Here is a 26439-nt window from a genome sequence, read left to right as displayed (position 1 = left end):
ATTTTAAATATGTTTGTTCCTTGATCAGTACAGTTGTAAACCCACTCAAAATGAAATGTTTCCCAAGTACAGGCTTAAATGCAAAAAATTAGAGATAATAGTAGGGCAAAAAGTTAGTGTCATGTTCAGAGTTTGGTGATATGTTTAAACAATACATACTTTTCTAAAACAGAATTCTTCTAACATTTTCTGCTCATGCAATTGGTTTCAGTAAAACATTTGAATTAGGTGTTAACTATCTGTTGATAGTTGCTATCCAGCATAAGGATTTTGTATTTAATTGAAGAAATATCTGTATTAATTTCTACCATGGAAAATTTTCAGCTTTTCAATATAAATGGTTGATTAGGTAAGTAGTGACATTAGTTTTAATAATTTATAAGAAATTAATTAAATAGTTAAGGTAGTATTTGATAAGTGATTTTATTTTGAGTTAATATCTTTGAGAACAACTGCTCAGAAGTCTTATTTAGATATAGGCCTACCCTGTATTTGAGATTTAAAGGATATTAACCTTTATCACAGAAGTTATTTATTCTAAGTGGTGATTACCTCTGTTTCTGTTTAATGAAGGAATCCGTGCGTGTGTGTGTGTGCACGCGCGTGTGTGCACGTGTGTGTGTAATATATTGCAATGAAGAGCCCATGATGCACCACTGCAATTTATTTTAAAACTGGAAGGGAAACTTCTATCTGCAAAGAACAGGAACAGTAACAAGTGGCTATTTTTTCCATTTTCTGTTAGCCTATTAAGTGTTCTTTAAAAATAAAGATATAAATAAAAATGTCTTTAGAAGGATCTTTGAGTATCCTGAAGAGCATTCAATACACTTTGGTATATGAATATCTTAGGGTGGGATTCAGGAGAGATGGATCCACTCTTGCCTCTGCCACAACCTTGAATTGTGACCTTAGGCAAGTCATTTACCCCCTCTGTGCCTCAGTTTGTGAAATAGGACTAATACTAAGCTCTGCAGGTTCTTGGTGAGATTTTCCTTTATTAATGATTAAGGTAGTTGGAAATATCAGAAAGTTAACATTATTGTAATTACATTTAGATATGAGAAGCTGTTTCAAACTATTCTTTTTGTCCCTTAATTTCTTCCTGATTATTTTTCTTATGGTAGGACTATCACTACTATAGATAAGATGTACAGCATTGCTAGTGACACTTGCAAGTATGATTGAATAGTGCAAATAGAACAGAACTGTTTTGCAGACTTCAGGTTTTTAGGCTTGAGTTTAACCATTATAACAAACATTAGACATGGTGTTTTACTGTAATTTATATTTTGTTTTGATTTGTTTTCATTTTCAGTTCAAGCTCAACAGCTGATGCAAATTCAGAGGAAACAGCTAATTTGGAAAAAGGAAAATCAACATTAAACAAAGTTTTGGAGTCTTTTTGTTCATATCACTGGCAACAGACTTTGGCTATGCTAAAATTTTTAATACAAGATGAAAATGTTCCTATAGCTTGCAGTTGCAAGCAAACACATTTGGTCCACTCGGAAACTCCCAGTTCCCTTACTGAAGAGGATGTTCACGTTTCATTTTGCAATTGCAATGGACATATGCTGACAAAAAGGTGCTGTTTACAAAATCAAAGACCAAACACTTGTTTACCACCTCTCTCTGTTTGTATTAAAGATTTTGATCCTTTGTCATGCCAAGCTGTAGCGATTGGATGTATTAAGACAATGGTGAACAAAGCATGTAGTTCTCATAAGTATTGTGCTGAACAATTGCAAAATTATAACAGGCATTCTGTGAAAGGAGCAGCGTGTACATATTCAACTAAGGACTGTGATGTCTTGAACAGCATTAAAAATTCAAATAGATCTCGCAGCCCATCACCACCTCCACTATCACCTGTACAGAGTAAAGAATTTGAATCATCGGAAGGATCGGTTATAGATTTTCCAACTTCAGATAATAACAAGCTTGAAACATCCATCAACCAGCCTCCATCCCTCTTGCCAGCTGAAGGAAGCAAAGGACAATTTGAATATGAAGGTAAAACATGCAGAGGAAAAGAGACTGAATATTCAGAGGGAACGTTGCTATCAACAGACCAAGAAAGCAACAATTATTATATAAATTCTGAGAAGGCTGAGGAAGGTGAACATTCTGCCATTTTTCAAGATTTAATGGACCGTATTAATGAAAAGTTAAAATCAATAGACACTACAGATATAGCAACAAATCTTGTAAAACTTTCTAGCAGTGACAGGGCACCAGAAAATGATGTCAAATTAGGAGACTTCATAACCTCTCTTTTGCATAATGCTAAGGCAAGTGATTACAGCTTTATGGAATTACTTCGCCAACACGATAAACAAATGGAAAATAAAATTATCCAAACAAGATTTCGCAAGCGTCAGGAAACTTTATTTGCAATGTATAATTCTCCTGATTCACCATTCATTCGACGACAGTCTTTGCAAATCAAGAGGGAGCTTGCAAGCCTTGATGAAACTCTTGTAAGAAAGAAGTCAATTTCTGAGAGAAATGCAAAGAGATCTACAAAAAAAATTGATAAAATATATCCAAATAAAAGACACAGTTTTACTGTGATAGAAGATGAGGCTTTGCAACATCTTGAAAGTAATCCATGCATGAATTGCCAAACCAAACCCATGTGCTTTCCAGTACACCAAACAGAGGCTTTCAAACTACCTCTTCCTAATTTTCAAACCAGCTCCAGCTTTCTAGTTCTTTCAGAAAACAGTGCTATTGCAGCCAGCCAGGCAAAACTCGCAAAAACACAAGGAGATTGTGCACCCTTAAAAAAGACTGATCAGATTCCTCTAAAGGATGAGAGTAATGGAATCTTGGGGAGAACTAGACGTAACATTGTGCCTCCTGGATGGTATTCTGTGTATGTAACGAACAATATTGTGTTTAGAAAGGCATCCAATGCAAAACAGTCTTTAGAAAGTTTGGAAAAAATGAAAGTAAATAAAGATGTTCATGCTGAAAAATGCAGTGACATAAATATAAGCAAAATTGTGAGAGACACAAATCTGCAAGTTGTTGTAGAGCGTTTAGAAGATACAATAAACTTAGCCAGAAAGACTAACAACTCATTGCTGGATAGTTACAAAATAAGCCAAAAATTAAAAGATAATGCTTATGAACAGGTTATGAACCCAGCTGCTAGAAGAGGCTTACCTTTCACTCTGAGTGAAATGGGATGCACAGGACAAAGCTTCCTTCCACATTCTCATTTGCCAAGCAGCAGTAAAATCAAAACTGTGTGTGTGACAACAGACAATCAAGAAATGGTTATAGATCAAGAAATTAATGACAGCCTTTTGAAATCTCTGACCTTTGATTCATCCAGTTCAACTTCCAATAATGTGGACTTATGTACAACTTCTGAAGCTGGGGAGATCTCATCTCCCTTAAACTACTCTAGTCCTATTAAGCTGATGTTTGTCTCAGAGGTTAATAGTAGTGAAGGAGTCAAATATACTTTGACATCTGCAGCTGCATCTTCTAAAGGAAGCACAGATATTTGTTTGTTTCAGGGCCACGCAAACACTTTGTTAGACAAACAGGCCACAGGAGATCTTTCTCATGCAATCTGTGTCAAGGACTGTGATTACAGTGAAAATTATACTAAGGAGGAGTCAAGTTGTGTTTATACGGAAGCAATTACAAGCTCTTGTCCAGTTGGTGAAACTAACTTAAATGACTCAAAACAAAATGATGAAGTTGTGGAGAAATCAAGCAGTAGCAGCGAATCGGTTTTAAAAAGAAAACCTGGTAGACCAAAGAAAATAGGTCCTCAAGTTGTTAAGCAGGTTAAGAGACCTATTGGACGGCCTCCAAAACCAAAAATAGACATGACTGAAAGCACAGAACTTAGACCTGTACTTAGCAGTGATGGTAAAAGTACCAAATCTGATGCAGCAGTAATGGAAGAAGTTAACAGCAACAAAAATATTACTGTGACAGTTGTCTTTGGAAGGTCAAGAAGAACTAAGAGACACGTTTCTGAAGGTAATCTAAATGTAATCAGCATTCTGCCCACACAACACACTGATTCTAATTTTGCCAATGACAGCAGCAAAGCGAGGCACAATGCGGAAACTGAAAATGCTTTGACTGAAATAGTAAAAGCCTTACAGAATTCTTCTGCTGAAAATGAGGTCTCTGGTTATGACTATGTCAGACCTATCAAGAGTAACCTGGCATCACCACATCCTTGCAGCAATATTATACGGCCAATTAAGAAACCGTTAACCACCATTCGAAAACCTGGTAGGCCAGCAAAAGTAAAAATCTCCGGCATATCAGTGACTGTTAATAGAGTTTCACCTCAGGAAAGAAAAGTGAGTATTAGCAACTGTTTGCCTCCTTTACAACAGCAGAATGTGTTAGAAAAAAACATAACACAGGAGAGAAAAAATCAACTGTGCAATAATATGGGTCAAGTAAAGAGCATGCGGAAAGATTCTAGAGAGGATGGATCAAACCATGTTATTACAGCAGTATCAAGAAAATGTGAAATTCCGTTGAGACATTCTGCTAGAGACAGAAAACCCTCGCTGCATTTTTTACATTCATTAGCATCTTCTAGTGCATTTACTTGTAGAAGTGCCTTACTACATAAATCTTACAAACTCCATTTGAAAAAAGCTAAAGATCGAAAGGAAAAACATAGGCAATCGAATCAGAGCACAGCATCCAAAGATACCTCAGAACTGAGAAATTCAGGAAGTGCAAAAAAGGATCTTAAGGATGGTGCATTTGGGCCCATTAATGAAGTATCATCGGATCCCATTTTTTCATCAAATCCCTCTCTCAGGTGGTGGGCTACTTCCACTTCAAGTGACACTTTGTTGGAAGAACTAAATAATAGATTCGAACAGATAACTAATACCTGGTTGCGAGTGGGGGGAAGTGAGTTTGATAAATGTGTATGTGAAAGAAGGGATCCCATTGAACAAGACTGTAATACTGAAATGTCAAACCCTTTAGACTCCTGCCTTGTAGAACTTGAAACATCACCTATAAAAATGCTTTTTCAGAAAAAATGTAATATGAATGAACTCTGCACCTGGTTTATGCAAACTACAGAAACACAGTCTCTCTCTCTAGTAAGAAAGGCAAATGCTCGCAATCCTTTAGAAGTAGTTAGTACTAGAGAGGTAAAGATGGAAACTAAACAATCTGATCTTAGTACTTGCCCTTTCAGAAAGCACTTTAAAAAGTTTGCACTATCCTCTCCTTCAAAACCAGCAGGGAAGTTACAAATATTACATAACATGGTGAGGTCTCCAGTCTTAAACATGAAAAGTAATTTCGCATTAGCCAGATTAAAAAGAAATGAATTTAAGAAGTTACAGCATGATAGGTGGGGACAAACGAAAACGCTCTATAATCAGGCTCCCGGAGGCTGGAAATCAAAAAAGAAAAATTTGCAGTTCTTTTGCCAAAGCCAGTTGTTTAAAAGTACAAGTGGGGAAACCAATGATGAAATGCCCAAGCTCCAGGAAAAAAATACAGTAGAAATCCAGCCCACTCAGACTTTGGTAGAATCTCAGAGTAGCCTCTTGCCAACTGAAAATGAAGCCAGAGATGCATTTGTTCAACAGATGATGGGATCTTCTGACTTTAACCCACATCCTGGTTTAACAAATATACTTAAGTCACATGCAGAGACAAATGGAACAATTTGTTACCAACAAAATGTTAGAAAAGAACAAAGCCAAGATAAACTGTTTCAAAATACTTGGAAAGCCAAAACCTTTAAAGATTGTAGGATATTTCTGAGAAAAATCAACCATCTCGAGCAGCACAATTCATTTAAGTTAAATAATGTCATTTATTCTCCTGAAGCTGTTGAAAGTAAAAGCAATCAGGCCTATATGGAAGAAAAAAGACATCCTCTTTTAAGGTCCCATTCTACTAAGCAAAATGCATTAAAGAAACAAGAAAATGAAATGGAAACATCTAAAGGATCTAAGTCTTCTAAAGTGACTGAAAGGCTGGATGACCAGTTTCACAGCAGAAAATTAAGTAGTGATGTAAACCATGATGATAATCCTGCTGGTAGTTCTGAAGTTCTTATCAGAATAAACAAAAGAAAAAGTCCACAATGGGAGACCACTGATACAAATATAAGAAAAAGGCATAAGAGACAATCATGCAGTAGTGGACAAATGGCAACTTATTACCCAAAGTACCAAGTAGGTAAGTTCCAGTTCCCCCCTTCATCTTAAAATTGCAATCTTAAAGAATTGGAGAAGTCAAACAACTAAGCACTTTGGATTTTATATTTTTTTTAATTGCATGATATTAATTTTAATTTCAGAGAAGTCATGAAATTAAACATTGTGTAGCATCAGAATAATGCTGAAAGTGCAATTTTAAAATTTATATAATATAAATTTTGGCTACAATAGGCACGTTACATTCTATTACGACTATAACACACCAAGATGAAAAGAGCTAACTAATATAGTTCAGACAGACAACAAATCAAGTTCTGACATGTCTGAAGTCAGTCGCAACTAGTTACTGATTTCAAAAGGAACAGAATTTCATTCCACTGTGTAGTTTCTCATAACGTGAGGATGGGTGAATTATAAAATGAAGCAGAAATTTAGTTTATTAACATATAGTTGTTTGAAAAAAATTTGTCATTGAATGATTTCTAATATAAATCTGTAATGGTTTCATAATTATACAGTAAAAAATAGTACTATGTACTTCTGAGAAGTATTCATTCAGAGATCCGTTTTAGTATCCATTCAATGCCAAATGAAATCTGCTGACTCTAAAGGGTTTGCGCATTGAATTCTTACAGAACAATTTAAAATGCAAAATTATTCTAGACAAGTACACCATACAGTTACTATGCTAAATGCATTGGATTGGAATCTTTTTAGGGTAGTGTGAAATTAAATCCATTTTTAAAGCTAGATATTTATAATACATTGTAATACAACTGTGATCTCAGAAAGGCCATTATATTACTTACAAAGAGGGTACACTTGTGAAATTATGTCTTCTGTTGGGTGAAGAGGTCTCCTTAAACAGAAGTCTCAACTAATTTCTAATAAAATAACTAAGGTGTGAAATACCAAGTAAAAAAAAAAGTTCTGCAATAGGAATTAAATTACTGCAGAAGTATTTATTTGTAGAAACAATATTGTATTAGCTAATCTGATTATGTTGCCCGAAGAATAAAAAAAACTATTCAAAATATCAGAGTAAAATCTTATGTTCCCCCTTTGTATTCTATATTGTAGAAAACTGTCCCTGATAATAAACTGAAAAGTTAATTTAAGTTGTAATATAAACGATATTATGGCTCTTGTATACTTTCTTTCTTTTGTGCTTTATGTGATATGTAAAATTCTTCATATTAAGCTCATTCAGTGTAACTCTGCTTTTCCAAAGTACAGTATTTTTTATCTTTAGACTATTATTTTGTATTTTAATTCACTGATCTGGGGCCAAACTCAACATTAAAAACTTCTTTTTAAGAAGTTCAAACCTTGACACAAGATTGCTGTAAAAAAGCCAGAACTAGAAAAGGAAAGGGTAACATTTATCTGTTTCTTTTCTGCAAATGAAGAAAGAGCTCTCTCATACTTCTATTTCATGATTTTGACTGTAGTTGAGAAAATTTTGCATTCGAATTATATTTATCTTTGAACTTTTTCTTGCTATGGCAATGTAAGACCTATTACTGTGATATGGTCTCATGTTAGTTTTAATTTGGATTCAATTTTATTTACCTGATAACTTTCCTCCTTTAGTTTTGGATCTTCAGGAAATCTGATAACTATTTTGATATTTTACATTATTTCATTTACAGTTTTTGTTATTTTCCCTTTTACTCATAGTTTCTCATATCAGTCGTTGTCTTTAGAAAGGATATGACAGAAAGTTCACTGATAAAGGGAATGTTAAAAGAGAAAGAATTACGCTTCTGGAATTTTCTCCACACTTGTAACCCCAAATCTTTATTATGGGTACTGTTGCAGCATCAGTCTGATATAGAAAAGGATGTCTTGTTTTGGCATGTTGATTCAACATTGTGTGCTGTCTGCACTAGCCAAGGAAATCATATCAACGTTTTTAGTCTAGAGTATAGCTACTGGCTGAAAAGAAGGAACATGATTTCTAGCTGTGCATGCATGTGTTTTCAAACATAATTCCTGCATCTGGAAGTTTAATGCACATGAAAACACCATTATTCATTCATATGTTCTTTGGACTGTATTTTTGTTGATGTGGTATCATAAACTATATCATTGTTCTGTTGTCATGCTTGAAATGTTCTTATATACACATTTATGGTCAATGTTTAAAGTTTTTCTTCAAGTTTTACTGATCTTGGTGTCTTACCGAATATTCTTGAAAGAGAGAGGTGTTGTGATGCTGTTTTGTTGTGAAGCATTGTGGCAGGTAGGCAGAACGTGGTTACTGAATTTTCATGTATACTCAATTTTTGTTAGAATGTGCAAGTGGGAATAAAGCAATTGAGTTCTTACAGCTCAAGGTAGTATGAAGCAACTAGAACTAGCCATGTGCTCGTTGTAGCAACAGAAGAGAGTTAATCGCTTTTTCACGTTGCCTGTTTTATTCAAGATAAGGTGGATGGTAGATACACTGGTCCGTATGCTGTTTGTTACTACTTGACTTCTGAACTGTTGCTTCAACAATATATTTGACATGTTGAGGGGCAGTTCCCTTTTACTGTAAATCTATGTTCTGACCATTTTAATTTCTTTAGCAACACTGAAACATTATTACTGTCTGTGGTGGCAAAGAAAATTACATAAGCATGTTTTTAGGAAAGTATTTGTGTTTCTTTCCATGAAGGTGGTTCAGTGTGTTTCCTTATAACACTGAAGACCACATTCACATGCTTTGGACTTGGCCAAACTAGATCCAAAAAGGCTTCAAGAGAGCCAAGCTAAAATAAGAGAAACTATTACCCAACAATAAAATGGGACGCAATAACAGACTCCATTTTAGGAATTGACAATGTACTGAATATTTTAAAAATCTACTTCAGAGGGTGTGGATTTATAACAGATGCAAAGGAGGCTGTGGACCTACTACAGTAGCAGGCAGTACTGTGTGCTGTGATGATGTGACATACCTGTCTACTTACCCTTCATATCAGGGTGGGAGTTCACATAGAAAAGCTTTTAAAAATCAATTCTGATCACTTGAAGCTAGGATACTTTCTTCATCTAAAATGAACTTTTTCATTTTCTCCCTTATAATTTGGCTTTTCTTCAAGTATTCTAAAGTTTTAGAAGAAAATATACTGTATTTGTTGGCAGAGAATATAAATTTTCAATTTTAATTTTTCATTATATTTGAATGCTGTTTTTAAATGCTATCTTAATGAGATCAAGTTAGTGCAGTATTTAAAATGAAAATTTGCTAATCTCTGTAATAATTTCAAAGCTGACTACAAGAGTTAGGAACCTTTCATAGGAACCTAACTGTGAAAACTTGTTATTTTTGAGTCTAACTGGTCTCTTGATTGTGCACATAAAATAACATCTATATGAATACAACAACAGATAAAACTTTTCTTAAACTTGACTTCCGTTACCATAAATTTTCTTGAGAGGGAAAATTTTATGAACTCTTTTTACACAGCTATATTAGTATGGCATTAATATTCCAGTATTATTGCTTATTTCTCTTACAGTAGTGTGATCCACTAGCAATAAGGCCACATAATGTGAATCGCTTTCCTACTACTGTGGAAGACATTAGTCTCACACCAATGATCTAGTGACAAAAAAGATTGTTTTTAGCAAGTCTCTTCAGCTTTCTCTTTCATGAAGGAGCACATTCTACACTCCTAATGTGGAACAAATTTAAAATATTGGGTTAGGTAAAATGCAAAAGATACATAGTGTAACAGTCATTATATCTGTTGATTTAGAGAAATCCTTTTCAACAGCCCTGTCTTAGCTCTTTTCACAAAGGCTTTTCATCAGAAGGTTACTTGGCTTCAGAATAAGTTTCACCCGTGATGCAGAGTAAGCAGATAGAAATTTTCATAACTGTAATTGCCAGACAATAAGTTACTTTTTCAGACAGCCATAAAACAAAGTAAGAAAATTCATAGAAAATGTAGAAACAATATTGAAATGAATGACTATTCTCAGTAAGTGGGCCATTTTTAATGCAGAAGGATAAAAGCTGAAAGGTAGACTTGATATATGGTTGACTATACATGTATAATAAATCCTGACTCATTTAATGAACTTAATGGTCTCTGCCTCATTCCCCTTAATGCATCAACAGCAGCTCTAATACCACAGTCTAATGCTCCATCTTGTTTTACACTCTGGAATTCCACTTGCTAAATGCAGTTATATAGTCTGTCCTTCCCTTGTCTTTCTCTCCCATCATGTGATCTAGTATTAGGTGTATAGATTTTGGGTGCTGTTTTATTTTAAAGGGTAGTCATTTACATATTGCCTTGGAGTATGCTGTTCCTCATGTTCTTTTGAGGGTTATGAGCTAAGGATTTTTACTTTTGCTTATTTGAATAGTAGACTTCTTTCCAAGAACTCTACTCTGAAGTCTTTAATTTCCTTTACCTGCAAGGAAATTTCTGTAGTTTAGTGTCATGATCATTAAGCCTTTGTGTAGGATTTATATACCTAGTTTTATACATGGGGGGGGGGGGGGTTCATCATTTTATTCATTATTGTTTTGTTATTTCTTTTTAATTTGATTTCCTCAAAAACTGAGAAACTCATACTCAAGCTTTCCTATTTGTTCTCAGTCCTGGGGAAATGGTTAAATTTTTCAGCTTTCTTTAGGAAACTGATAATACTATATAAATATAGGCAGGCTTCTGTCTTTCTGCTTAAGCCTTTCTCTAGAAGAGAAAATAGTTGTTTTCCCAGGCCTGCCTAGCACTTTTGAAAATATGACAAGTACATACCCTTTTTAAAATCCTCTCTTCTGTTAAGAGTTTACTGCCTTAAAGTGGAGCTTCAGTTGATGTTAGATAGAAAAGGATAGAGGTCAAGCAACACAGCCTATGATGATGTACCTTGTAAATAAAGTATTTATGTGTGGCCATCACAAAGCAGGTTAGTTATACTGAGACAATTCCACATTTTGGTGTTGAGCTCTGGAAAAATATTCCTGCTCAAGAAAGATGCTTTAATTTACAGAGGCCTGTGTACTGTGCCTTAGTTTGCGTCCTCTATTTTATATGCTAAAGCTGGGGGGGGGGGGGGGGATGGATGTTCACCAACTTTTTGTGAAGTGTCTTATACTAGAATCTTCAGTTAGTTACATTCAAAAAGTGCAGATTCTGGTTCCAGAGTCGAGGGGAAGGTTTAAAATGGTGTGAGATAACTGGGCTGTTGTTTGCATGTATTGGGTAGATTTTCCTTCCCTAATGCCTCTTGCACTCAATCAAAAGATAGTTGTAGTCTGTCCTTTGATGATTCGACAACACCTTCAGATTTTCAAGCCAAATATAGTGCCGCATTTATTCACTTTTTATCCTTTTGCTAGCAGTGTCCTTTTGTTTTGCTATAATTATACAGTTGTGCCTTAAAGACATTGTTTAAACAAGATTTGAGACTAACAGAAATGTTTTCATTATTTTAAAATATTTCAGGAGAAGGTCTAAGCATTTGTTTGCAGTGCTTTACAGAGTAAAGCATAATCTTATGAACTTATCCGAAACTTTGTTTCAAATGTAGGTAAACGTTCGATAGCTGTTAGAAATTATATTTCATTTTTTATGTTCCTTCTCCCTCCTATTCATTTGGTAACTGGATATTAATTTAATACAAATAAGATTTTTGCCATATTTTAAGGACAGCATTTTCTTACCATAAGGCTTTTTTTCTCTGGTGTTTCCTATGGTCAACATGAAAAAGAAAGACTGTCTGCCCTTTAGAATGGCCTTGAATCTTGAGTATTCCCTAGCATACTGAGGATTTCTGAAAGCTGTTGGCAACCTTCAGGTTCTAATTCAGCCAGATATTTTTACAATGATCAACAACTAATTAGATGGATGTACCTGAATGGAAATTGTTTTATATGGGAAGCCCAAGATTTTAAGAGCAGCATTTTGCATTCATATGCATGCACCACTACAACATCATAGCTTGACGGTTTTGCCCTTAGTGGTAATTGGAGGTAGTGTCATGCTTTGTGGTCTCAATGTGACATGAAACATGATGGTGTATGCAATCTAGCAAAGAAAGTTCATGGAGTTCTCATTAACAAAGTTTACTTCCTAGTTATTTAAAAGATATTATTAGATATTTTAAAATAAATCAGAAGAAAATGTTTGGAATCCCAAGTTATGTTTTTTAACAAATACCAGTATATAGAAATGTATGATTTATAGACCTGTACTTATATATATATATATATATATATATTTGTATTGGGATATGTTGTGCTACCTATGAACTGAGAACATTTCTAAGGTACCATTTTAAGAGAAAATCACTTCTTTGAAATACTGCAAATGGAACCTAGATTGAGGTCCCAATTTAGAAGTTAATTGGCATTTTTAATTACTTTGTTGTTTGCAAGGATTTTTTTAATAGTGCCTTATTAAAAAGCTAGAAAAGAAAATAGAAATTATTTCACTACTAGTCAAATAAAATATTGAAGTTATTGTAACTGAGCAATAAGTAAAATGTACTCCACACATTTTTATCAGGTTCCTAACTTAAAATAATGTTTTGACTGGTTGCAGTGTATCTTGACAAAATAATGCTGTTCTTGAGACACATCTCTCTCCATCTTCTCCTTTCAATGCCTAAGGTATCATCTTGAATTACTTCAGTTTTCGTGTCTCCTCTAACTGTTATTTCTTTTTCCTCCTTATTGGATTTCCAGCTTGCAGCTGACTGACTTGTTTTCTCATCTAAATTCTCACTTTTTTTTTTCCCCCTCAATGTGTGATTTTTGTCAACATTATTTTTTATATTACTCACTTTAATAAGTCAGACTACCTGTGTTTTCCTTGCAGCTTTCTACCTTTGTTCCCTCTCTCACAGAAGCATAGAAACTGTGCACAGGTTTTCAGGGAGGCTGATGAGCCCAAACAGGATGTCTAACCACTTCTCATAATGGCCTAGCTCCCATAACGAAAATTACACCATTGCCACTGGCTGTCTCTTCCAATGTTAGCCATCCTACTGCTTTTTGTATATCGTGATACTTATTTGTATTTTTACAGCAATATAGCATTGACTTATGCTTCATATGTGATGCACTATAGCTGCCTACACCTTTGTTAAAGAACTGCCTAACCTGCATTGGTACTTTGCCATGGTCCCTGCTGAACTGTTGTTTATTTCACACCATTGCTTTTATTCATTTATTTTATTCAGACCCATGTCTGAAGCACTGTTCAGACCATTCAGACCATTACACTCTGGTTGTTCCACATTCATCTGCATCCTCTCTTCGTCCTTTGCTCTCCTTTAGTATCAAACTTTAATTGATTCTCAGATCACACATCAGCTTTCTTTTTTTCCAAGCTGTATGTTTGTGAGTGCCAAAGCATACTCTCAGGAGCACTGCAGAATGAGTGCAGCCCAGTTTCATTCCCTGTTTTTTTTTTTACTGCATATTTGTCATTGTGTACTTCTGGTGGTCTGTACTATCTCTTACACTTGATAAGAAATTTATAATATCATATGAGCAAGATGTCAGTCAGCCTTTGTCATAGATATCTTCAAATCCAGGTACGGAAAATCTTTTCTAAATAGCCATGCCTACTTTTTAATCCACTTTTTCTTATTGAAGACCCAGGTAACTTTTAATTTTTTTCCTACAGTGTAAAGACACCTCTCTTTTCCAAAATCAGGATGTGTAAACAGACTTTGTCTTCCTAGCTCCATGCTTTTGGGCCAAAAGCTCTGGGCACTTTGTAATTCTGGAAAAGTTACTGTTCCTGCTCCCATTCTTATGGCAAATAGCACATTCTGTTCTTGTGGAACAGGTCGAGCAATTTATATTTCTCTTTCCATTTTTTCATAACTGAAGGAAGGACACCTTTTTCCGATGATGATTTCTCTTGTGTTCTAGACATCAGTAAAGGCTGCTTAGATTATTTTTCAGTGTTCTTTGGAGTACAAATAATGGTATCTCTTGCTCTGTTAAGAGGATATAAATCTTTACTGAGAAACTTCACGCTTTATGGAGACCTAGGCTTTGCTTTGGTTTTGTCAGTCTGACAGATTTTACTGTCTGATTTGTTCTTTCAACAGCAGAAACTCACCTGACTTATGTCTGCATCCAGCTTTATTGGTTCCTTATCACAAATTAAATTTAGACAGGAGTTTCACAAACTTTCAGTGGCTGTGCCAGCTCACCTACTCTCCATCCTCTACTTACTGCCACATGCTCCTTTCTGTCTCCACTTCTAAGCATATATAAAAGGAATCTGTGCTTCTGTCTTTTATCATGGCTTATCTGTAAGTGGGACAGGTATCTTAACTTGGCTGTAGCTCTTTCTTCAGTGATGATCGACTTTAGACCTGCTTTTCTTACTGCATGCCTACCAGTAGAAATGGCTTTAATTTAACATTAGGTTAGGACTTAAAATCCTTCCAAAACATAAGCCTATGCATTTCTACTTGGTTTTGAATGTTTTATATTGGTTGTCAAGCCATTAGTGAGTCATGTGACTACATTCATGTTTTTCCAAGCAGGTCTTATGTAGGTATTCTTACTCTTTGTTTTCACTTTGCAGCTCAGGGTAGAATATTTCTAAATTGTGTTCCTGCTAGGAATTAGAATAATAAGACTTTCACACTTCATATTAAAATACATGCGTACATAAAAATTAAGATGCTTAGGGAAATCAGTCTTTTCAGATGGATCTTGTCACAGGTCCCTATGATCTCAGCTGCGGATTTCACAAATATGCAGAGATTATACTTGATATTTTACGGACACAGGCTTCCCCTCAAAGTTGTCTATTTCAAACTACTGAAATCTTGATTATTTGCTTCAAGTAATGGATTATTTACCTGTACATGAAATGGAAGTCTAGCTGAAAAATTCTTGTCTAGAAACTGTAAGAATGCCATATGATTTTTTTTTTAATTTAAAAAAAAATTCTCACTTAGATGGTGCTCTTTTATCTATGTGTCTTGTTTTCTATTTGGAATGGAGGCTAAATTGTGAAGAAAAAAAGTACTTAAAGTTAGGTTTCAGTGTTTTTATTGGGGCACTTAGCATAAATTTCAAAACATTCAGTAACAATAATTTATTTTTAAAATTTGAGAATTTTATTTACAATGCAAGTAAAGATTTAAGAGCTATACTTAACGTATCCATTCTTAAAATTGCAGTGGTTGTTGTTACCTGTCTTTGTAGTTTACAGTTCTAGAGATGTGTGTTTGAAAAAATTATTTTGTATATCATATTTGTTGCTGAGATCTTTCATATTTATCAGCTTACTACTCACAGCTGTTTTTAAATTACATTTTAGTAGTAGAAATCTCAGAAAAGGAAATTACTTATTTGCAAATTATTGTTTGACCTTCCTTACTTCAGAAGTCTGGTGGGCTATAAACCACCCAGGGACTATCTCATCATGTTTCTGAGATGATCTCCCTCCATAACATAATTGCATTTGTAATGTCAAAAGACGATTATGAATTAAAGATCTGAGATTAATCCAGCTCAAATGACAGGATTTACATAGCTGCATTCATCACAGTATTGAGATGGTGGCATTTTGTTCCCTCTGAGAACAGCCTGAACCAGCATACATAGTTCTGAACCTCCAAGCCTTAGCCTTACTGTACCTCATTCAAAACCATTTTTAATTATGATTAAGTAGAATAAAAATAGCAAAAACTTTTTTCTGTTATAGTATGTTTCTAAGGCAAATGCAACAATACTTATCTGCACAACAGCTGTTTAGGGGTTTTTTAATTTATTTGCATGCTACTAACTTCTGATAATGCCTAGAAAGTAGGTAGTTTTCTTTCATGGAACTGATGATCAGAGGCAGACCTGTTTCATGGCGATGCCTGGATGCTAAGAATTAATTATGTTCATCGCACAATTAATGATGCTTCCTTTCAACTGTTAGATTCTTAGCTGGTTTTTGTTTCCAAGATCTTTCAAGACAGTATACTATGAATGATTTGAGATCATAGGACTATTTTTTTTTTCTTTAACAGGTTTAATACTCTCATCACTAGTAAATTATGCCCTAAAATTTTCTCACTGCTTCATGCCCATTTCAGTGACAGCTTACATTAATATTTTGCTTCCTTGTTCTTTAAGAACCCTGTGCCTTCTGTGGACTGTTAAATAATCTGTATTGCCACAAAACATAGTGATTCTTGTCAAAAAGATCACAGTTCTAAATAACTTACCAAGTCAGGCTGCTTTAAATAATTATAACTTAAAAAGGGGGCAGGAATGTTTTTTATATTTTAGCTTGTCAACATACATTCAAATCTGTCGTGTGTTTTGGAGAGCTATCAGGACTGAGCTCTGTACTTCCATGGCTGTGCAAGTCTGATTAATTTCTTTTTTTTTTTTTTTAATACTTGTTTCAGTTCCTGATTTCTACATCGAAGTTGCAATTTAAACCTTTTATGTTGCCGATGATCTGTTATGTCTAAGGGAGTGAGAACATTTTCTGTAGCTGACTGGTTTGGGGGAGAAAGTCGTGTTATTTCTGTGACTGCACTCTGAAACTGTTGTCACCTATTCCACTTGCCAAACTTTTACCTGGAAATGCATACAATACGCTGTTTGGTTTTACTATTGGGCTGTGTTCTTTGAAGATGAATTAGTGATGTAAAAGGTGCAACAAAGATCCACTGCTATATAATTTTGTCTCTGTGCAAGTTAAACCTTGAACAGTGTGTGAATATTTCAGTATATAGCTTCAGGAAATAGCTACCAGTAAGTAATCCTCTTTCACTGATGTGCCACAAGTGCTCAGCAAATGCCTACTAGCCTCTTTTAGTTATCTTTCTCATATATTTCGTATGTATTTCCTTTCTTCTTCCCACCCTTTTTTTTTTTCCTTCAAACCAAGAGAACGTTTCTGAGTTAGTGTGAAGAGCAAAAGAAACTTTTCCACCATAATTTCAGTCTGGGACTGTGGCTGGTTCTGACTTCTCACCCTGTCTTTTTGTCACCATTCAGTTCACCTCCTGTCTTGGTTCTGTCTTGTGTACCGTTTTATTTGTCTTAGTACTCCAGCTGTGTTAAACCCAGCTCTTATGTCTAATTTTTAAAAGACTCCGTGGATATTGCTTATCTCCCCAGCTTGCTTTGATCTAGTTGAGTATGCCATCTATTTCCAGGGCATTTCTTTCTCTCTGTCAGATTCCCAAATTATATTCCATCCGCTCAGCTGAAAAATATTATTTCTTATTACAACGAGAATCCATTTGATAAATGGAAATGAGACATTAAAAAATTTCTTTGTAGATTTCTTTGTTGTTGCAGTTTGGCATTGTGGAAAGATGAGTTTAAATTTTAGACACAATAAATCTGACTCTGCGTGCTTGGTTTATTTTAATTTCAATGTATGTTGCATTATCAAATCAATCTCTGTTGGAAAGCATACTGAGGCTACTGTAGTCATTGTAGACTTTAACCTAATATATTCCACTATTTCCTTTTCTGGGAAATGTTTGAGTAGTTTGTATAGAGAACACTTTTTTATGCTGCTGAAGTTTTACTATTTCTACTCAGTATTTTTGAAACCTTTCTGTAAAAGCCACTAATCAGTGCATGAATGCTCTTATGCTTTCCAAGCTATCAGTTTGCACATCATTGATGCTGGTGTTTAGCAAGTGCAGTTGCAGAATTTTTGGTAGACATGAGCGTAAAAAACAGTTTGACCTAGCTCTCAGCTAGTTGGGAAGGAGATGTTTTTATCTATGAAATAAGCGTTGCAAAAGATTTAAAGAAACATAACCCTACAGTGATACTTTCATAGTCATTTTACAGCATACAAACACACAACACGTGTGCCAGAGATTACCAGAGATGGTAATCTCTGGCAGGAGATGCTGAGGAGTCACCTAACAGATAAGAAACATTTATCCCTGTTCCTACTTTTTCTGCATGGCCTTGTCATATTGTAGACACAGATGAACTCAGCAAATATATGGCCTTGAGCTAGCCAGATTTTTTTTTTTATCATTTTCATACAACAGGTGTCAAATTCCTGTTTTTCCTGAAGAACAGAGTTCCAAACTGCACAGAAAATAAGCAGCTCAAAGAATATTATTTTTGTGCTTGGCAGCCCATCAACTTATACAGTATTGCTCTCACATCCTCTTATTAAAAATCAGTATTTCTGTTATCATAACAATGATTTGGGTAAAACCAAAGACAGAAATGCAGAATTTCACAAAGAAATACTTGTATTCAAGCAGTTTTAACTGGAAGTGTGGAAAAGAGCAGGGTTTTCTTTAGTTCTTAGGAGCATGGGAAGGCCCCTTGTTGCTTGCTTTAGTAGAAGGTTGAATTCAAAGACCTTTCTATTTAATTCCTTTTGCTTTAATGATAGGAAGAAAGTTTAGTGGAGTGAGATGATCCTTGTAGGTCCTAGTAGGCCTGGAGGCTTAACCACACATAGGGTTGTGTCTTAGCCAGGGGAGACTAGATAGAACTTGAGAGTCCATCGGCATTATTCTGATTTGGCTGCTATGATTTGTTAGAATAACATAGGCAATTGCCTCTTCTTCCAAGGCTGTTGAAAGATAGTAAATTCAGAGATGATTCAGTAATAGTGATTTGGGAACTGAGAGTTGCAACACATGAAAAAAAATCCTGGAGTCATCACTGGCAGTTTTCTAGACCCATTGACTTTGTGTGCAGCAGCATCCAAAGAAAGCCAAGAGGATGTGAGGGCATCCTCAGCTTGCATTGACAAAACTGTGTGTCCTGTTACCGTACACGACCTTCGTGTGTCCACATCCTCAGTGGGGTACCCGGCACCTCCTGCCTCTCCACTAGTTCATATATGCTCACTTCGAAGAGTCGAAAATCTTGGTGAGACTGAACGTGCTCCTTATACAGAGCAGTGATGTAGTGCATGCTAAAGGACTGCAGAAACACACAACTTAGCTCCCTGAGATACATTTTTTTTTTTAAATTGCTATTGTTTCAGATCAAAAAGGTATAGTCTTGTTTCCATATACTTTTTTTTTTTTCAATTTTTACTTTCTAAGAAGAGACAAGAATGATCAAGGATCAGCTACTGTACACTCTGAAATATGAAATCTTTTAAATTAAGCAGTAAATATGTTACCAGCATGTCAAGAGTAGTTAGAGGACAAGGGCTGGCAGAGGGTAGTGTAATTAAAGATGAAGACAAGCATCTGAATTTTCAAGAAATATCACGAGTTTATCATACAAAAGAATTTTTAAAAAATAAAGACTGTTTTCTTCTTTTTCACTGGGCTTTTAGCACTGTTGGCCTGTCTTCGAATTCACTAGTGAAAGCAGAACTATTGAATATGCCATGGCTGGAATTTATATTCCATGTTACAGAAGCACCTGTAGTTGACTTCCACAAATCACATGCACGGAAGCTGATTAACAGCATCAATCCTGAGTGAATAAAAGCAAAACAGATTATAATTGCTGGAATAGTAAACAGATGGCTTCAGAATTGGAAATTCTAACCTTTTTAGAGGCCATTATATAAGATCAGGAAATGCCTGTTGTCTAGGAAGTTAAAGGGACCTCCATCCTCTTACTGGTGCAAAGCATTGGTAGTGGAAAACTCCAGGAGGATGTAGAGTAGAGATGCTCTACAGCCTAATTCCAAGCTCTACTGAAATGGGCTTCTGGTAGCATCAGGCTGTAACCTGCAGTTCTTCCTGACAGGAGGGTTGCTGTATGAAACATCTCTGTCATCTTCTGCTAGGAACGCTTAATGCACAGTGCACCTTCTGTAAGCAGGGCAGAATAAAATTTAGAGTAGCATCTATTGATGGATCTGGCTGGAGAAATTCAACTGTTTCTATTTAATTTTACACCTTAATTACATTCTCTGCTTTAAAAATACTATTTAAATACACCATTTTTGTACCTTGTTACATCAACAACTAGAAAATAAACCACTACAGCTAAAAGAATGAAAAGCAAGATGAAAGACTAGGTTCTTGGTTAATGACTATATTAATGCAGATCTCTAACCATATTATCTTCCACTTTATTTTTATCAAGGTAAAATTTCCTAAAATACTTGAGCTTTTTATGTTGATGTTACTCATACTGGGGAACTGAAAAAAACATTAATTTTACATTTTTGTATTCCTGTTTTTATGCATTCTCTTAAAATGCCACTCTCTCGAGTTTCCTAGAATTCTTCTGTAAGAGGTAAATTCCTGCATGACAATTACTAGCATATACTTCAGTTTTAGTTTTGCAAATTCAGCCCTGCCTTTTACACCTTGTACAGAAACCTGTACAACTACAGGTTTACAAACTAAACAGTTTTAGTTTACAAACTAAAACAGAGAGAGTAGGACAGTCCCTCAGAGAGGGAAACCATTATAGTCGACTACTTGGAAAGTGCTGTTTGGTAGTATTACAGCACTCTGCATTTTGATTTGCCGTCCAAGCAACTGGGAAGGAATTACGGTCACAATTACACCAAATCCTAGTATACACTCTGTTATTGCTAGCAGTGTTGTTTGGAAAAGGGGCCATAACGATTTAGTACAATTCCTAGGTTATATATACAGAAGTAACATGCCAAATCATTTGAGAAGCCTGAACCTTTAGCTTTTTCTGTCTGGCACTTGCCCAGCATTAAACAAGGTTCATGTGTCTACTGCTTTAAAGACAGTAGAAATACTGTTCTTTAAAGCACTTTGCATAGTTTGCAATTTCTTAATTCCCAAGGCATTTATGTTCCTTTCAGGTAACAACAACAACAAACCCAAACCACAAATCCCAAAACAAAACAACATCCCAGCCCTATCTCTCCATTTAGCTGTTGATTATTTCTGTTCAGTGCTAAGAGGTTAAGTTTTGCTACCTGGCCACGCCTGGAAAGTACGTAAGCAGTAGGGGTGAGGAAAGCTGCAAGACTTCAGAAGTCAGCCCTAGCACCATCTCAGATGTACACTTAATCCCATGGTCATAAGAAAAGGCTTTGACTTTCCTCACAGCAAGTGAGGGCAAAGGTTCAAGTCTGAAGAGGTGGTAAATTCAAGAAAGTAACCTTGCTGACTAAAGTCTTCTCTGTCACCTACACTTGCACTCTGTGTTTCCTATGGGAAGGAAAAGATCAGAGCAACGAGAGTGTGTGCAAACCAGAAACGAATGAAGGAAAAGAGTACGAGGCAAAAACAAGACAAAAGCTGGAGGCAGAAGAATAAGGGCACAAGGAAAGGCAGGTCATGGGAGCAGTACCCCAGTTATGGAGGGCTAGTAAATTAGAAATGCTTGTTTCACTACCATGTCAGAAAGACACAAAGCCATCTAGAGAGCTTGCATAAAAATGTAAAAGAATGAAAATTGTGTTTCAGATGATCTGTGAAAAATAACAATGAATTGTCACTTTAGCTGTTACACAAGCTGTCTTTCCCTCTTGCCATGACACAGGAAAAAGTTTAACCAAAGTCAGTCAATAGTATTTCAGTAACACAAGCTAATATGTTTTAGGTTATAGTCTTACAATTACTGAATGTCCTCAGCTAAACTGTTCACACTTGTGAACAGTGAACACTGCACCGCAGCATGTGAACACTACACTGCAGCAGACTCAGTCCTTGACAATTTGCACCTAAGTCCTGTGGTGGACCTCATCTCCTGAAATGCAGCAAGTAAGAGCCATTAAGATATCTTCTTGCTACCTAAGCATCCTTTTGATAGAAGAAACGGTGTGCAGGTAGTTTATAGCATGATCATTACCTCCTACCCTTCATTACAATACAGAGAACTTTATTTTTTTCATCTCAGTAATTAGAAATATTTCCAACTTTGTATCATTCTTGCAGTTCTTGAAATCTTTGAAAAGGATGGTGAGAAGCAATGAATTGCACACAGATCACTGCAGGAGGTAGGCAGTAAAAAAAGAAAAAAAAAAAAGTAGGGATGGAGAGGTTTGAAATTAGGATTTCCAAACTCTACCTTCTTGTCTTCTGAGTGTGCACAATTACAGTGCTTTATATATTAAGGAAGAAATTTTTTACAATGAGGGTGGTAAAACACTGGAACAGGTTGCCCAGAGAGGTGGTAGATGCCCCATCCCTGGCAACATTCCAGGTCAGGTTGGATGGGGCTCTGAGCAACCTGATCTAGTGGAAGGTGTCCCTGCTCATTGCAGGGAGGGTTGGACTAGATGGCCTTTAAAGGTCCCTTCCAACCCAAACTGCTCTGTGATTCTATTCTATGATTCTATATGGCAACAATGAGAGTATGATTCAGTCCACACTTATGTCCTAGTCTGCTTAGTTATCCCCACAAAGGGCTGGGTTTCTTTCCTTTCTTGTATTACTTCTTTTCCTAGATTTGAAACAAAATAAACACTGTCTATATATTAGTCCTTTCATGGCTGTACTAAATTAACAATGTCAGCAAAAAACCCAAGCCCACACTCTTGCCCAGTTCCTGCTCTATGTTTTTACAGTAGTCAGCTGGACACGATTTAAGACAGGCCAGCCTGCAGAACACACCTCTTCCTGTGCAAAGCAATAGCGGTAGCAAGAGGCTGACCTAGGATAGTCCGTGCAAATTAACAGGACCTCAGCTATTTCAACACAAACAAACAAGCCTGATCTACTTTTACAACCTGGAGAGCGCAGCACAGTCAGGTTCTGATCTCGGTGTTTCTGGAACATAGTGCAGTAAAACAACAAAAAACCCCATCAGTGTATGCAATCTGCCACCACCTCATCTTGCCTCTTATCAGTTTGCTTGTTGGCAGGGGAAGAGGAAAGTGTACTAAACTTTTTCTCATTTTTTTCCCTCTCCCACCCCCACTTCTTTTCTCACAGCACGCTACAAGTGAAAGTCTCGGAGCCGCAGAATTCAATAGACATGAACACAGAAAATGAACATTTGAAGTCCATAAAGATGTGCCTTAATCAGCCCACTGAGTGGAATCTGAGTTTTTCAGCAGCATCTCTCACCAGCTGTAAAGTTTTTAACCAAAATCTCAAAACTGATGAGAACAAATAGATTGCAGCTGTTCTTGCACTATTATTTTGTACATTGTTCCTGATTTTTTTTCTGCTGAATAATAAGCATTTATTACATTGATCTTGACATGATCTTGTGTGATTTGGCTTTATATTACTACTAGCATTATCCATTTTGATGTACTTTTTCTTTTTTTAAATACAAAGTTTCGCATCTGACCATCATGAAATTCTTGCAGTACAAATTTATATCAGAATCAGATGTTCCCCTTTAATAGTATTGTGATTTTTCTATGTTCTTTAAGTTTAATTATGATTTGCCAATTTTATTTTTGTGCACGAAAGTTAATATATTATGTAATCTGTGGCATAGGTCACCATGTAAAGATTGATGGTAATAACAACTCAAACAAATCTGTAACAGGTGGAGACCAACTACCTCGAAGCAAAGCAGTAAAAAGAAAAGGTAAATTATCTGAGGAGATCTCCTTCACAAACGGATTGAAATGTATTGAACAACCAGTTTGTTTCTGCAGTATGCTTTCATCTTCATTTATCTTGAGAACTTTTGTGTGACAGTGTTTAATGACCGTAATGTCTAAAAGAAAGGCCAAGCCTGCAGGAGAATCTCTCGAAAGATTGTTACTCAACGAACCTGTATCTGCACTTTTTGAGGTTTCTGCTAAATGGTCTTTCTTCCCCTTTTGTTTTTATGAATTTATGCCTGCCACCAATTAAAATGGATGTAAATGCTCTTCCTATTTCATTTTTTTTCTGTGTACTTCGGAAATTCAATGTAAACATCAAAATTTTAAACTCTACTCAAAGAAGTAGTAAATGGTTGTAGCTGACTCCATTGTGGACATTCCATGCTTAGATCAGCTGTAGCAAGGTTCATGTACTTCATTCATCAAAACTTTATTATTAATAGAGCTATAACAAAAGTGTTAGAATAAAACCGTATGATATATTTCTCTTTTCTGGAGTCATACATTCAGTAGCTAGAGTAGAGGTTTCTTAATTCAACTTCTTAAGAAGGTGTCTGTCCTTTACTTGCCAAGAACTCATTTTCCAGACGGAAATTTCCTTAGCAGACACTGTATTTTATAAAACAAAGGTTTTAAGGATTCACTTAAAATTATCACCTTACTTAACAAAATGAAGAGCAATTCTTCTTTACACAAGTTAGTTGATTTGCAGGTGCAATCCAGTAACTGAAATGAGATTGTTGTGAATTCCATTAAGTCTCACAAGATCCCACAGGGATTTTGAGTCACTGAAGTGTCAGACAGTGCAGAATATAATTAAAGAATGAACAGTCATCATCACACCACACTGTCTAGAGAGTCTTTATGTATCTCAGCTATTTAATGCATTTGGACTCTATGGGGCAGAAAGCCAAAAAGAGAATTAAACTTCCTGGGGAAGAGGCACTGAAGTTGACTTCAGCGGAGCCCCACCAAAGCACAAGGAACAGTAAGGAGTCAGGGCTATCCAAAAAGGGACATAAAAACAGTCTTACAAGCAGCGGAGCTAATGCAGCCTGTATCTTGTTCGTGTGCCCAAAGGAGGAGATGCCGTGTGGATTTCTCATTTCAAACCAGCGTAAATACCTGAACTCTTCTGTTACAGGCATGTCTCGCCTCCAAGCAGCTGTCTGTTTTCCTTAACTTTTAACAATTGTGATCCCTTCCTTTGTGTCATATTGAGTTTCAAATTGGCTGATGAGTTCAAAACTTTTCAGATGGGAGTCAGATACAGGCATAACACAAGCTCACTAACCACTTCTCTAAGTCACACAATAAACAACAGAACTAGAAAAAGGCATGTTCTCGGTGCAGCACTCACCCTTCATCTTGAGATAGCAACCAGCCAAAGGAGACTCTTACCAAGAGAAAATCTTTTAGTTTGTAGTCTGAAGAGACTGATTAGGCAAGCAAACAAAAACAATAACAGAACTGGTTTTAAGAAACAAGAACTAGTGTAGGAATAAACATCAGATCATTTTAAGTTTGACAACAAATGGCCACTGCTATTTTATCATTATTCAATATGGAATCAAGTCTTCTAGTCTAGGTCTAGTTTGGCTCATGCGCTCTGGACACCCTGTTGCTGTTTAGCCAGCAAAAAGAGAGGATGCACAGTAACTGGTTCAGAGCAACAAAGAGACTGGTTTTAAGTCAATTAGAATATTTTAGGCATTAAAATTTTATTCCATAATTAAGCAGCCAGGCAGTTAGGTACTTTCAACCCACAGAATTAAATAAAAATCAGCAACATTGTATTAGCTAGAAAGAGTAATGCATACTAAGTCAAGATTTTTCACTGCAGGTAGTAAGACACTTCCAAGACTTGGCTCCTAATCACCTTTGGATGTAACTCTATTGCTACCATATGTGACTTTCTCAGAAAGTCAGCTGCATACATTTAAACATCCATTATTGCTAATAATCAGCTTTGAAAAATACAACACACATGTGATCATCCTACCCTGCTATTAAGCAGCCATCCCTCCTCAAAAGATGAAGTAATTTTGTAAGAGCACACCAAATTTTCTATTGCACAGAAAACAGGGAGCAGGGCAAGGGAAGAGCCCAGAGGGGCTGGAAATTACATGCCAGTGCTGGTCAAGTCTCTAGCCTGAAAGAGGATCACAGGGTAATTTGGGCATAGAAGGACCTCAGGAGGTCCGTAGTTCTACATCCTGCTCAAAGGCAGGCCAGCTGTGAGGTCAGAGAGGTTGTTCAGGACGTTACATACAGGTCTTAAAAACCTCCTAGGACAGAGCCTGCACAGCCTCTCCAGGCAGCCTGTTCCAACTGTTCTCAACCTGTTCCACTGCCTCTTTCTCCTTATATTCTGGTCTGAGTTTCAACTTATGCCCATTGTTTTTTGTCCTCCCATCATGTGCAACAACAAAGAGCCTGGCTCCATCTCCTCAACAGACTCCCTGTAGGTAACTGGGGGTCCTCCCAACACCCGCAGGCTGAACGAGGCCAGCTCCCTCAGCCTCTCCCCATAGGGCAAGCACTCCAGCCCCCTGACCAGCTTGGGGGCCTCCATGGAACTCACTCCAGATTGTCAATGTCTGTCTTCTATTGATACACACCAGTGAAGCCGTATCCACAGCAGAGACATCCGCCGATTGAGAGGTGACTTCAGGGAAACCTCATCTTTTCAGTACAGCATTCCTGAAGAGATACCAGAGACAGAACCTGCATGCGTGGCAAGGCACGACAGAACAGCAAGAAGGCAAAACTGAAGGTCTTCAATTTACTCAGGAAGGCATTCCCAGAGAACC

At 36.3% G+C, this 26439-nt stretch overlaps 1 protein-coding gene across 5 annotated transcripts in view; it reads left to right on the top strand.

Moving 5' to 3' along the window:
• Positions 1-23972, top strand: part of LCORL (ligand dependent nuclear receptor corepressor like) — an 88315-nt gene extending 64343 nt beyond the window's left edge. For 3 of the 5 annotated variants that reach the window (XM_072861726.1, XM_072861728.1, XM_072861729.1), the window contains one exon: positions 1319-7696. In XM_072861726.1, the coding sequence (XP_072717827.1) occupies positions 1319-6233 (4915 nt within the window). In that variant the 3' untranslated portion in view covers positions 6234-7696. Of the gene's footprint in view, positions 1-1318; positions 7697-22994 lie in introns of those variants that run through there. The other 2 variants (XM_072861727.1, XM_072861733.1) reach the window with 2 other exon arrangements.
• The last annotated feature ends 2467 nt before the right edge of the window (positions 23973-26439 follow it).

This window comes from Ciconia boyciana, chromosome 5, assembly GCF_034638445.1.
Source record: "Ciconia boyciana chromosome 5, ASM3463844v1, whole genome shotgun sequence".
Classification (NCBI taxonomy): Eukaryota; Metazoa; Chordata; class Aves; order Ciconiiformes; family Ciconiidae; genus Ciconia; species Ciconia boyciana.
Note: the sequence above shows the minus strand (reverse complement) of the source record. Positions and strands in the feature narration are given on the sequence as shown.